General features: G+C 39.3%; 1 protein-coding gene across 3 annotated transcripts; it reads right to left on the bottom strand.

The window, feature by feature from the left end:
• Positions 1-248: 248 nt before the first annotated feature.
• LOC124299965 (fatty acid synthase-like) lies at positions 249-13,472 on the bottom strand. 3 transcript variants are annotated; one of them, XM_046753459.1, is made up of 17 exons: positions 13,212-13,472; positions 12,836-13,086; positions 12,414-12,645; positions 11,603-11,673; positions 11,255-11,512; positions 10,740-11,033; positions 10,132-10,342; positions 9,815-9,975; positions 9,348-9,665; positions 8,392-9,202; positions 7,893-8,291; positions 5,819-7,788; positions 3,628-4,459; positions 3,048-3,520; positions 2,700-2,954; positions 2,294-2,548; positions 249-2,132 (listed from the first exon to the last, which is right to left on the bottom strand). In XM_046753459.1, the coding sequence occupies exons 1-17, from the start codon at positions 13,393-13,395 to the stop codon at positions 1,992-1,994; spliced, it is 7,116 nt and encodes a 2,371-aa protein (XP_046609415.1). In that variant the 5' UTR covers positions 13,396-13,472; the 3' UTR covers positions 249-1,991. The 3 variants fall into 3 exon arrangements, with proteins under 3 accessions (XP_046609415.1, XP_046609412.1, XP_046609416.1); XM_046753456.1 differs by having other exon boundaries at positions 11,255-11,673; XM_046753460.1 differs by lacking the exons at positions 12,414-12,645; positions 12,836-13,086; positions 13,212-13,472 and having other exon boundaries at positions 11,255-11,412.
• Positions 13,473-14,298: the final 826 nt, after the last annotated feature.

Genomic DNA, 14,298 nt, shown 5'->3' with positions numbered 1-14,298 from the left:
GTACAATGAATGAAATTTTTTCCACATTTATCCTTCGTTCTGTAGAATATGGGATACTAGATTCTAGATTCGAATATTAGACTTCTAGAAATTCTATATTCCTTTTTTTCTGTATTTCCGCGCACGTGGCGAGGATCTTCCAGGCCGGAAGGTTGTTTGTATTCTTCTTTAGTGTATTGCTTTGTAATTTGCACCTGAAGACTACAGCACGTGTATCGAAAATCCACAGTCTAAACAAGAAAATTAAATCTTGTTAGCCTCGTTCAATTGAGGTTAGTTATTATTTTTCAATTCCCCGATAGAAACAGTGTTCGCTCTTAATACCCACGTATGTTCTGAAGAATCGTTAACCCGCCATTATCTGAAATTGCAGACGATGACGAGAGAAAAAAACGAAATCAGTGATATCAAATTCATCGTTATAGTAATATGAAAAAATCAAATGAGGAAAATAAGGGGAAAATATTGATTTTTCCAGCATCTATCCTTATAACTCACAGCACTCGGTCTCTTAAGTACTCACCCTTCGTAATCTTATTCGTACTTTGTGGTAAAATTCCATAGATTGTTTAGTCAACCTTTATTTAAGGGAAATCTTTACCTCGAATTGTTTGAAACTGACTAGTTTGAGGAAAATACATTTATGCATGGATCTATCTATTCCTGCTCGCTTGAAACCGTATTTTTTCATGCAACAAGCTATGTAACTTATGGATGCGTATTCTTCTCTCATTAAGCACAGTATTCACGCGATCGAATACTTTATTTGATTACATTCAGTACCGTATTGTGTGGGACATGTTCTCAAAAGGTTAGAACAATTCTCTTCCTACAAATTAAAGAGCAATTCCCACGTGTGTAACAAATTGTGTGACGTTCTCCGAGTCTTATTGCATGTGGAGGTCTTCTTTACTTTTCGCACGTTTTTTCAAACATATTTCTATTTTCTTTATTTTCATTGATTGCATACGTATTTTGCCATGGGTTTGCGGTGTTCCATGCCTGATTAAAAATTACAAGTAAATATTCTAATAAATCTATTTTGTGAATATATATGCAATATTCAAAAAAATGCAATGCAATTCGCAATTTTCTGAATACCAAGTCAACCAAAAGAGATTTAAAAATATCGAATTGTTTGATTATATTCTTAAGCAACACGGCATTGAAGAAATCAATATAAAAGTCCTTGAAAAAATATAGACCATGCAGAGAAAAGACAAGCTCAACGAATATATGAAACAACGTAGCAAACAGAATACACGACATACGAATTTAACAATAATATCGGAGAGACAATTTTATCAAAATATTTGGATAGTTTGTTACGACCATCCTTACCTTCTCATAAATTATTCTTGTGATTCTAACATCGTTGTTAAGCTCATTATGAATCAATACTTTTGACATGGTGGAAACTTACTGATCGTAGAATTCGGGAATCATTCGATGCCCGAATGCGTCATGATATTATTGCTGTTAAGTTGCTCATACTATGCTGTACAACTCGAGCACAATGTGTAGTGAACTAATTTGTTTCTCTGCGGTTGTTGATTGGGAATAAAACGTGTAAGTACTTATCATACGTATCCGTTTAACGACTTTTTGTTCCGCTGCTTTGAAATTAGAAAATACCATGCACATTTTTTTCTGTATTAATTCGGATGAGTTTACCACAAATGAATCTAACAAAATTGAAAAGAGATCTGTTTTATTGGTCTTAAAGACTACAGCTATTAGTTTACATTCAAGCAAATTAATTGCGCCAGATATCTCAGTGAGAAAGGTTCATTGCTTGGTTGTGTTCGGTACTTGATTTGTTTCGCATATTTAACGAGACCACTATTGTTTGGAAATCACTATGTAACGTATTGGTCATTATTCACGTACAATTCAGATGCTCAAGTATGTTACAGAATTCGTAATCATGGCGTCAAACTTACAACCACTGTATCCATAGACATGTGTTCCCAGCGAACGAAGTCTTGATTCTATTGTAGAGCCTCATTTGACTCGCATATGGCGTTATCTTTGAAGCAATTTACATCAATAGCGTGTGCACAAATGTCATCGTTCAACATCGTGACATGGTCACCCGCCGCATAGCATACTTCAACTTTCTTGCAAGTGATCTGCAAGTAGGACAACGATAAGTTTTGAGAAGTTTCTCCCGCTATTGGTAAATCTGCACATTTCAGCACAGAAATGGTTCAACGATAAGTTAAATACACTGCACTGGTACTCTTGCCAAAATTGTACAACTTACGAGAACACAGTTGTGAAATAAACTCACCGATCCCAGCCCGTAATCTTCGGATATTGTACGAACGGACTGAATCTGAGGTCTGATTAAGGTTATTGGTGTATTAAGGCATGGCGATACTGAAAAGTTGTAATTCAAGATAGCTTTGATACGATTGTAGAAAGATGAGCACATGGCCTGTTGCTCTTCTACCGTGAATTTCAAATTTTTATCCGTAGGTACATTATTTGTGAACGCTGTCAACTTTTCTTCCCAGGTAATGCACTTTTGTAAATCTACCGCTAGCTGTAAATAGAAAATTATGATTGCAATATGCGATATATCTTGCCAGACGGCAACGATGTTTATAATCATTTTCATCGAAAATCAAACAGTTGCATATAACGATTCGCTTACGAAGCAATAAAGTCGATTAATAGTAAAACCTTAGCGATACCTTTGCCCTAATGGATGGACTGATCGCATCCATCAATTCCAGCAACAAAATAGATTGTAACTCCGCCTCATTATCTAAGATTAGGTGTTGATTACACAGTGCCTTCATGTGGTCAGGTGAACCATCGATCAATACGAGACGACCGCTGAGGCCTTCGGACTCCAAACGTCTAGCAAGCTCAATGGCCACTAATGTTCCAAAAGAGTATCCAGCGATCACAAAGTTGTGGCTACCCTTATACCTTGCTTGAAAATGCTGAAAGTTTTCATAGGTATTTAATACAGGGTGACACTTGTTCAAACTCCATACGCTGATTCATTTGTGTGAAATCTTACGGAGGTCACTTACAGGCATTAAATAGTCCGCCAAGCTCTCAATAGACGTCAAATTCGAAGAATTCAATCCGAGCTGCAAACATGTTGTTCGTGATTTTAATTTAACAGCCAACGATTGTAGTACAGGGTACGTTCCTTCAATTCCTGGTATGATGAAGACTTCTTCTCCTTCTTTTCCGTTTGTTACTAGTGGCACACAGACATTTCTGTTCAGTTCAACGGTGCCCAGATTTTGGATAAGTATTTGCATGCCTGTCAAGATCTCATCGGTTTTGGACTCTGACCCTTTATCTTCCTCGCTTCCCTTCACCTTTTTCAAAGACATTTCCTGCAATTTTGCAAAATTGAGACCACGAATGTCCGCCGCGTTCAGAAATACTTCAAATTCACGTTCTAACGTCTGTTTAATTTCAACTGCCATCATTGAATCCATCCCAAGTTCAGCCAACGGTGTTTGCAGACTAACTGTTTTGAGGTCTTTGAGTCCTGTAAAAAATGATTGGTCAAAAATTTGACCGTGTACTTGGTTGTTGACGGAAAAAGTTTTTTATAATCGAAGGCACAATATCATAGCTAAGAAAAAAATCTCATACCCATTATTTCTACGACTGTGGCAAGAATGTCTGCCTTAGCGCCACCAAACTTTTTCTCAGCAACTACCATACTCGACACTACAGGAGAATCTTGATTCAAAAAACCATCGAGTTCTTGCAGACAAGACAATATTCTTTGTTGCAGGGTACCGCCGATAATAATTTCCTTGTTATCTTCCTGCATTTCAGCAACGAGTCCGACATCACCGACGGCTCCCCATTGTACGGCCAAGCCAGGCAACTTCTCTGCTACTCGGTTTTCGCATATTCTTTCCATAATGGAGTTGGCCATTCCGTAGTTCGTTTGACCTGCATTACCTCTGCCGCAAGATACCGATGAAAATACTACGAATTGCCTGAGTTGCGGGCACAACGTTCTCGATAATTGATCCATCTGCCTTGTAGCCCAAGCCTTGACTCTGAAAGATTCTTCGAATGATTCCACTGTCTGATTTTCGTAAAGGGCGTCTTTAAGTACAACAGCCAAGTTGAAAATTGCGTGAACCGGTCCAAGTGACGCTGCTTCTTTCAAAATAGCTTCGCATCCCTCGTGTGTCGAGGCATCTTTTCCCACTAAGATGACGACCTTTACTCCGTACTTTTGCCAAAGGTTAATTCTCATACGTTGATATCCAGAACTGACTCCTTTTCGAGATGTGAAGACTAGTTTCTTTGCTCCACGAAGTACGAGCCAATCGGCTAGCTCAAGGCCGAAACCACCCAGACCACCAAGAATCAGATAACTGCCATTATCCGAGCAGTAGTAACGAGGAAGAGCCAGAGGTAGAAGAGACTGAGATCCTTCGTCTTGGTCACGAATTTTGATTATCACCTAGAAGAATATCGAATGGTGAACTTCCTATCTTGCTTCGTAATTACAATTACATTGAAGATTTTGAAAGCGCCATAAGACTTTTATATAAATTCTAGAACAGTATCCTACACACTCTCCAGATCATCAATAATTCTTATACGATTTTACACTTTTTTATGGTAAATCCGCAACTTTTTTCATCCAATTCGAATCCAGAACCATTTATGAAAAATGATCACTAAAGCGTGCGGAGGTCGTGCAAATTTTCTCATTCAAAGTGAAATTAGTGTCAATTATTACGAGCTCGAGTAGGATTGTATGCGATTGAGCAAAATTTGTATAAGTTCATACAGACTTTGAAATCCGCGAACTCTACACGAAAATTTTAATCAGGTAAGTGAAATAAGTGTTTCAGTATAGACTTTTTTTTATCAAAATTAAGACAACAAAGCTTATTGAACGGTACATATAAAATTGAACTACATTTTTCAGATTCAGGTTTCAGAAGTAGTTACCATTCACGACTAAAATCTGTCGAACTATGTTAGAAGTCTCGGATAATTTTTCCTTAAATTTCGAATGACTTGGTGTAAAAAACGCGATCTTATTGCGTAATCTCAAAATTATATGTCACCGTGTGAAATTTGAGTTAAGTCGTATGAATTTCAGTGAACCGTTGCTTAATTCAATCGAAGTCGAGTTTCATCAAGTAGCGGACCTCAAGTGCCGTAACTACGGAACGCTAGTCCTGGAGGTCGAAATCCACAAGGTAAAGGACCTGGACAGCCAAAACTACGGAGCGCTTGTCCTGGAGGTCGAGTTTCACCAGGTAGTGGACCTGAAGCGTAGGAACTACGGAGCGCTTGTCCTGGAAGACGAGTTTCACCAGGTAGCGGACCTGGAGCGCGGGATCCGGGAGGTTGAGAACCCGGTACTCGAAATACGTAGCGGACCCGAAGCGCGAGATCCGGGAGGTTGAGAACCCGGTACTCGAAATCTGCGGAGCGCGACTCTCATCCGTCCGCTTTACTGCGCGGTTGTTTCCAGACTGAAGAATTCGGCTCGCTGCTTGTCGTTGTCGACGATTACTATAGATTTATGACGTCATGAGAAAAAAAAATTTTGGGTGACGTCACTTTATGAACATCCGAACATCCAGTTTTGATTTCGAACTTTAATACTATGCATGATGATGTATGATGTATGATGTATGATATGATATGACGTATAATGTATGATATGATATAATGTATGATGTATGATATGATATTATGCACATAATTGTTTTTTAGTGAGGCTTGATTGTTTAAAGCAAAACCTGATCATTTCTAATGGCACTAGATTCTTTGAACTAATATAAAAAAGTAATTAACAGACCTTGCCAATATGTTTTCCGCCTGCCATATATCTAAGCGCTGTCTCAACCTGGTTCATTGGAAACACGGTCCGGACGAGTGGTTTTACAGCGCCATCCTTCATGCCCTCAGTCAGCATGGCCCATATTATCTTTTTCTCATCGGGACAACCATTAAATAAATTATCCAAGAGGATTCCATGAAAACTAATACCCTTTAGAAAAGCTTCCATGCCAAGAGGATTGTTGGCCGCAAGATCAAATTTTCCGATTTCCAGAAATCTTCCGCCTGTTGCTAAACAACGAACGGACGCTTGTAACTTTTCCTCTGCTAAAGAATTTAGTACGATATCCACTCCTTGTCCTTGCGTTTTCCGCAAAACCAATTGCTCGAAACTTGTGTCTCGTGAATTCCCAATATGTTCGTCATCGATTTGCGGGAACTGGTTCTTGATAAATTCTCGTTTTCTTGGCGTACCGACAGTTGTGAAAACTTCACAGCCCTTGTGAAGTGCCAGCGCTATGGCTGCCTGTCCGACCCCACCACTTCCGGCGTGTATCAACACCTTATCCGTTTTTTCCATCTTACCGCTTAACATGAGCGCATGGTAGGCTGTTGCATAAACAACTGGAACCGTAGCTGCATCTTCCAAACTCCAGTTATCTGGAATGGGCCAAAGAAGGTCTTTGTCGCACACACACAGATTTGCGAAAGCTCCAGCTTCAGTCAATCCCATAACGGCGCGACCGTTTATATCTCTTCCGGAAAATTCCAATCCATATACGTGGTCTTGTAACATCCTTTCGCTAGTGACAACCTCAGGTGCTAGTTTCCCAGTGAGTAGCATAACATCGCGAAAGTTTATCGACGAATAATGCACTTGGACGATGTCCGTGTTTTGGTTACTGGGCTGAATCATACCTTCGATCCATTGGACTGAGCGTAAATCGCCACGCGTAGTCTGGCTGAGGCTGGCGTGATAGACGGGTTTTGATATCAACGGTTCCATGGGGAAAAACCGATAAGACCCCCACAGTTCCCCAGGACGCAGAACATTCAGGGCTAAACCCAAATCCAATTGTTCGGAATAGAATGAATTTTCTAGAGAGAATTCCGGAGCTTCCAAATCTTGAATTAATAAACCTTGAATGATTTTACCACCTGGTTCTCTTCGCAAACAATTGACTAATCCCATAAGTCCACTCTGCAAATCTCCCTCGCTGACAAGTAGTATTCGTTCAGAGGTACGACCAGCCCTTTTGTTTTCTACCTTCAACGCAGCCTGTAGCTTTTCAAGCCAGGTGAATTCATCACTGCTGACTCTGACAACGGTAGTGAATCCTGTCCGCTGTTCTTTTTTACGAAGTAAAATTATCAGTTCACTTGATGTACATTTCTCTAGAATGACGTGGAAGTATTCATGCACCGTATTTCGAATAACGCCAATGTTACTGTCTAGCGACTCTCTAGCCAGCATAAAGCTTCCATCTCTCATTGCTGTATGAATTTGTTTCAGCATTTTTGGACTTCTACCTGAAAGAAGTCCGTGGGTGACAATGAGAGCAGCATTTAGTTCAGTGGACAATTTTTTTGGGCAAGAAATTTTGATATCCGAAGTTAAGGCATCATCAGAAAACTTGTGCAGTGGTGCGAAGACATTCAAGTCCGCTTGAAGTAAAGGTAAGTTATTTAAAACTTTTTGTATCAAAGGAGATATCAAATTTTCAGCAGATACGTCATAAACGTCATCTATCAGTTCGACTGTTTTTATTTTGATGCCAAAATGGTTTTCAAGAGCTATCTGTGTAGCGATGCAAGTAATCACTTCCATTTCCGTCTTAGCTCGGTCGCGATGCGCTACAAACGCATGTTTTTCGACAACAGGATCTGCGGCTGGTCTTCTGCGAGCTATGGCACTGGCTCTTAGTCCTCGTATTTCTATTCCACCAGATACAATGATGTCCAAATCTTTGTAAGCCTCTACTGTGAATTCTAAGAAAAAAGTAAACAAAAATCGTCATTTGGGGATAATAATTCGATAAAATGATTGCGAAAAACATTCTCAACACGCTTCTTATCGGAAGTATAAGTCCTACCTTTGTTGTCTTCAGGCATTGAATTCAGATGTTGTATATGCATCTTTGTGTCTATTACTAGTTTTTGAATACCCGTAGGAACGACTAGTCCTCGGGTGTCAATTGAAAGGATTTGCATTTGGAGCATGTTGTCCATAAAAGCTGCCCAGTTCTTGTGCCAGGCTATCCGACCCCTGTTTCCTTTTAAGGATGCTCCAGTGAGACTCCGACACATTCCTGAATACTGATAGCCTCTGAGGCGCAACTCCTTGTAGATATCTCTACTAGTTAGATGAAACTTTTCCTCTTTCATCACAAGAACATCAGTTTTGACGCATTCTTGATGTGCGTTTGAAACTACTCGAATAAAGCCAGTCACAACACTGGTATCACCTTCGGAAACTTCAAATCTGCCTGACCCTATGTGTAGATAAACCTGTGTTATTACATGTTTCGATATTTGTGAATAACATCTATTTTTTACATGCAACGACTACTGCTACGCAAGAATCAATCTGACCTTTGTGAATCATCAGTTGCAGCCTAATGGCACTATCTTTTGGGATTGTAGTAGCTCGGTGAAATCTTACGTTTTCAAAAACTACCGAGACTTTCATATACTGATCTCCTTGCATCATTGCCACAGTTTGCCAAATTAGTGCTAGGTAGCCAGTTGCAGGAACCAAGTTTCTTCCATCGATAACGTGTCCTGACATCCACTCAAACTCCTCATCAGCCAGGTTGACGTCAATAATTCTGTTCCCAGTTTTGAGTCTGTCTTGTTTCTGCAAACGAACTACGTACCAGTCTTCCGAGTGTTGCCAACGTATCAGTGGAGAAATCATGGGAGTTCCTCGACTAACTGGATATTGAACATCTGGATATAATTCACTCAATTTGGGAGATAATCCAATTTCGTACATTTTTCCAATAGCATCAAGTAAAACGTCGACGTTATCAACATTTTCACGGTTCGTTAAAGCGATATACGTCAATTTGTCACTTGAGGATCCAAGTAAAGCGGCTTGAAGCAGATTATGTGGTGCTATGTCAATGGTTACCGCATTCTTCGGTAAGATATGGGATATTCCTTCAATCGAAGTACGAGTAAACAAATTGCTTGTGTAGAACTCAGCCGAAAATAAGCAGTTTGAACTGTCTTTCGGGTTACTCCGTGCGATGGTGTTAATCAGCCATTTCTGGCTACGAGGTTTTGGGTCCGGAATGATCTTTCTCAAATGAGCTAATAATTTTCGGCGCACTGCTTCCACTTCACTAGTTTGGTATATCGTGCTGCTGCGAGCTTCGCCTCTGACACAAATGTTATCAGCCTGTAACGAAATAACGATTACTAAAATAACCATCTGCCTTATGTCTTTAATTATTTCACTGATTAACAGATACTATTCACTGAGAATGAGAGTTTTAGTCTGTGATGTGGATAATTTTAGAGTTTCACAAGATATTGTAATTTACCCGTAATTCCGCAATGAATTTCGTCACCGAGTCGTTGGGTCCACTGATTATAGAATTTTTTGAACCATTAGAGCAATCGATATGTACATCAGGTGGACAAATATTCCGCAGCTTTATGGCATTCAGTTTCACAACTGCCAGGCTTTGACAAACTGCTCCAGATTCTGCCAAGACCAAACCACCAAAGTATGCTGCTAAGATTGTCTGTTCCGCGGTCAGACAACCATCAGCGTACGCACAGCCTAACTCTCCCGCTAGGTGGCTAGTAAGATGATCTGGTATAACTCCTATCGATGACAGTACGTCTAATAGACCAATCTATAAATGAATGGAAGCACACACTCATAAACAAAGCCAAGCGATTAAATATTGCAATCAACGTAACAATGTCATGATTGAATATTACTGGAGGTATCACGATCTTTCTGCTTTGTCGATTTAAACATGGCTCATCAAAACTACTATACCTGGATTGCTGCAGTGCCAACACGCGAGTTGATAATATTATCAAACATTTTTGGATCTTTGTTGGTCAAAATCCGGATAATATCAACACCGTGAGGCTTGAGAGTGGCGTCACACTTTCGGATGGCCGCCGCAAATACCGGAATTTTCATCCAACTTTCACCTGTTCAATGCAACCATAAATAAATCAGCATGCATTCTTACATAATTTGTTCTGGTACTAAAATTATCATAAATTTGAATCCCTGAACGACAAGCATGTCGCCTAATTGATTGATCTGTCGGTTACGCGAGAATCACAAAAAAATATTGCACTTACCGATCCCAACCCATTCACATCCCATTCCAGAGAACACGAACCATATCGGTGACTTTTCACCAGAGTAATATCGCACATCTCGCATGTTGTTCTGAGCTATGCCACGGGCTGGCAGTATAGTATGACCTCGGTATAAATGACCAGAAATCTTTTCGGCATGTATGTTGTGAAAGAGACCGATATATTCCACATCCACTGGTCTGCTTTCAAGCTATAATCATTCACGCTACGCAGTTGTAGTCACTGTGCAAGGCTGAACGGCTTTTAAATATTCCCTTTGCCGAAGGATAAATTTACTAGTATAAATTGCAACTGCTAACTGAAATGCCGGAGTCTTTTATAATCAAATCAATATTGTAGTTACGAAATAATGTATAGTATCAACGAATAAAAATTCTTAGAACGGTGTTCCGAATCGCATATCTTGATAAAACGTTGGTTCATGTGGCCCATGAATTCTTCTAGACGCAGTGTTACGATAAAAGATGGAAAAAGAATGAAAATATGATGTACTCGCAAGTAAATACGGTTCAATATGCGGTATAAATCTATGTATCACCTCAATCAGCAATGTTCTATAGGATATAGATAGTTTCATTAGTACATACATCATTCAACAAAGTTGTAACAGCTTTTTCCGTCCGTCCAGATACAACAACGAGTCTCGGCATGTCGTCATTAGGTGCACCATTATTGACTTTCTCTTTCGGATTTGATTTCAGCAAAACGTGTGCGTTTCCACCACCAAAGCCAAAAGAGTTTATACCAACGTAACCGCCCTTCCATGGCGTCGGTTCGGTTATAACTTGGATGCGACCAGTCATCAATGCTTCGATTTCTTCGCGGGGACGATTATAATTTATATTTGGCGGGATGATTCCACTCTCCATCGCAAGGACAATCTTTTAATAAGAATTTATCTGTTATTATTAGACATTGAGCAATACGTAGTAGCTGATAATAAAAGTTTTGAAAGTGTATTGATTTATCTGGTGAAAAACGATGATACTTTAGTGTGTCTTGAAATGGATCGATGTATGTTTAACATACTGGACATCTTGGAATTTTCAAATCTTACATAGAAACACATTAGTGAACGATTCATCCTTTAAGTACCATTTACCTTGGCGACAGAACAAAGGCCACTTGCTGGTTCGGAGTGCCCCACATTAGACTTTATAGAACCAATTTGAAGTGGAGTGGTCCGTCCAGGGCAGAATACTTTCTCAATAGCGTTTACTTCGGCAGGGTCTCCTACTTTGGTTCCAGTACCGTGCGCTTCTAAGAAAGCCAAATTGGATGGTGAAATCTTGCATTCTTCGTAAAATTGTTCGAGAAGAACACGCTGCATTCTGCTTGACGGAAAAGTAATTCCTTCTTCCTTGTAACCGTCACAATTTGTTTTTGTATAAACAACATGTGCATAAATTCGTCTTGCGTCCTTCGATTTCTGAAGATAAATTGTACATACCGCTTCACTACGACAGTAGCCGTTTCCCTCATTATCGAATGACTTGCACCTGCCATCGGCGGAAAGTACGCCTGATAAAGAAATGTACGTAGTTGAAGAATACATATTTTATCATCGATGAAGTATCGTTACTTCGCAATCCTGACGAATAGCTAAAAATAATTAATCTGCGTCCCTACTGTGCCAAGAACAGTTTGACCGCAGGATTGTATTATATACATAGTCACAAATACAAAGGAAAAATATTTCATCAGGCAGTAAGATTTCTCTCTCTCTTTCTGATTCGGCTATAAGGAATCAAACCGTTCAAGCAGTAACTACAAGAAAATGTATTCGTGATTGCTTCTTGTTAGAAATTTATGCAAAAAGGCCCCAAAGTGTCTGACGGTCTTATTTTGTCTAAGAATGCGCGAGTACGGTATAATTCCTCAGAGAAGAAAAATGAAGATTTACAATCTTGTGCATTCATTATCGGTATGACCATAATGCTTGCAAACATTTCATCTTACGTTCATTAACATTTGTCACGTGTATATTTGTAATATATCTGGGTTTATTTTTTGGCAACTGCCTCATTTCTGACATTTTCACCCGTAGAAATCTTGTTGTGGATCGACAATTACAAACGTTGTCAATTTGTATTGATATATTTGTACTCTGCTCTTTTTTTCGAACTCCAGAATAATTTTCACTGGACAGATTCCATTGATGAAATTTGATTTTCATATTTTTTATGTGACCGTCTTGATTTATATTTTTGAATGGAAAGACGCATGAATACATGTCATTCATATTAACCACAAATTCATACCAAGGAGAAAAAACTGCTGTGATAAATGTGGATGTAGGCACAAATGACATCCAACAACAATGGCATCTTGACATTCTCCAGTTCTAATTGCTCTGTACGCATGATCCATGGCAAACAAACTAGAACTGCACGCGGTGTCCACAGTGTAGCTCGGCCCTGTACATCCCAACCAATGAGAGATTCGATTCGCCATCATGGCACGACAGCAACCCGGTATACCCAATCCGTTTGTCTAAACAGTCGCAGAGATCTTCTAAGCAAGAGTATAAGTAACTCATTGGGCATACAACATTTAATGTCATATATGAGGGTAGGGGAATAGGAATCCTATGGAGTACGTCTATTCAACTAGTATCAATGGGACTCCAGGAAGACATTAATTTTCATGAACTTTATAATCGAACATTGAATAATGCTCTGACCTGCAAATCTGTATACAGCCATGATTTTTCTGATTCACTGTAGCAGGCACCGACGAAGACTCCCGTATTAGTTCCACGAAGTTGGCGAGGATTGACACCAGCATCGATGATAGCTTCGTAAGTATGTTCTAATATCATTCTTGCTGCAGGATCCATAGTGTGAGCTTCTTTAAAGTGCACTTCAAAAAATTCGGCATCGAACTTTTCAATATTGTTCACTTTCCCAGTTCGTTGAGGAATATCTGGATTATCTGCAGCCGTCCGTACAATTAATGATATCAGTCTCAGTCATCAATATAAACTATCGCATGTCGAATAAGAACCCGAAGATTGACTTATCGATTGCATTGTCAAGCTCCATATTGGATTCACCTACCCGATTTCCAACGACGATCATCATCGGTGATAAGGTCTACTTTGTTGAGAAGATTTTCTCGAAAAATTGTCAAGTTATCCGACTCTGGAAATCTCCCGGCAATTCCAGATATCACCACCTCGTCACCCGGTTTTGGGAATGCCAATCCTTCACTACAGGTGACGTGTGTATTTTTTTCTGACATGTTAGGCTCCTGTACGGCGAGAAGTGCCTTTGTCAAAGGTGTCTCAGAAACTTAAATACAATGATGGCCAGCCCGGCGACGCATGTGTTTTTATAACGAAAAATGGTGCACCCCACCAACTTCAATGACTTGTGAAGCGTGAATTTAATGTAATATTAATCATGTTTACGACTGGATGCACTTGTTGCGCACTGCGTGCGATTTCCTGCCTTTTGACGATAGCAAATCCTGATAAATTAAAGAATTTGGAGTCATTGTGCATCAAGTGTGGTCAGTTGAAAACGCTTTAAGTCTACCGAAAACTTTCAACGCATTTGGATTCTTTTGCCTCTCGACTTTTTTCATTTCTCATTATCTATACACGAAATAGAAACTATTTTTTTTTTTTGAGTACATATTTAAATAAATAAATTCTGATTCTATACATAGAATAATAACCAAAATCTTCATTTATTACCCATAAAGTTTGCTTTTGTCTTTTTCACGATAATAAATAATCACCTGTCAACACGAATTTTGAGTCTTGTTTCTATAAAAGCTACTTTATCTAATAAATCTATTTTTTCCTTTATTAATTGCGTGGAAGAAATCGAAATTTTACATCTTGAGCCCAGACTCGAAATTCGTGTTAACCGGTGTGATATGGCACGCAATAGAACTAACTATATTTATAATTCAGGAAGGGAAGTTAGGCAACGACCACATCTGTATCGAAAATCAGCTGATAAAATTTCGTAGAGCCTTGACCTCGTTGTAAGTCGTGACCCGTGTACGACGTCATTCGCTATACATATCAGTAAAACGTTTCTGAGATCTCGATATAAGTGATTATATACTTTTCAGATCATGTGAACAGTCAATTTGATTTTATGTTCACGATAACTTTCCGATCAGTCGTATAAG

This window comes from Neodiprion virginianus, chromosome 3 (genome assembly GCF_021901495.1).
Source record: "Neodiprion virginianus isolate iyNeoVirg1 chromosome 3, iyNeoVirg1.1, whole genome shotgun sequence".
Taxonomy (NCBI): Eukaryota; Metazoa; Arthropoda; class Insecta; order Hymenoptera; family Diprionidae; genus Neodiprion; species Neodiprion virginianus.
Note: the sequence above shows the minus strand (reverse complement) of the source record. Positions and strands in the feature narration are given on the sequence as shown.

Excerpts from the sequence above, each read along its gene's own strand:
- LOC124299965 (XM_046753456.1), bottom strand. The coding sequence starts at position 13,395 with ATGTCAGAAAAAAATACACACGTCACCTGTAGTGAAGGATTGGCATTC. Across the intron at positions 10,343-10,739 it reads TTACAACTTTGTTGAATGAT|CTTGAAAGCAGACCAGTGGA; the intron begins GTATGTACTAAT and ends GAATGATTATAG. Across the intron at positions 7,789-7,892 it reads AATGCCTGAAGACAACAAAG|AATTCACAGTAGAGGCTTAC; the intron begins GTAGGACTTATA and ends CTTTTTTCTTAG.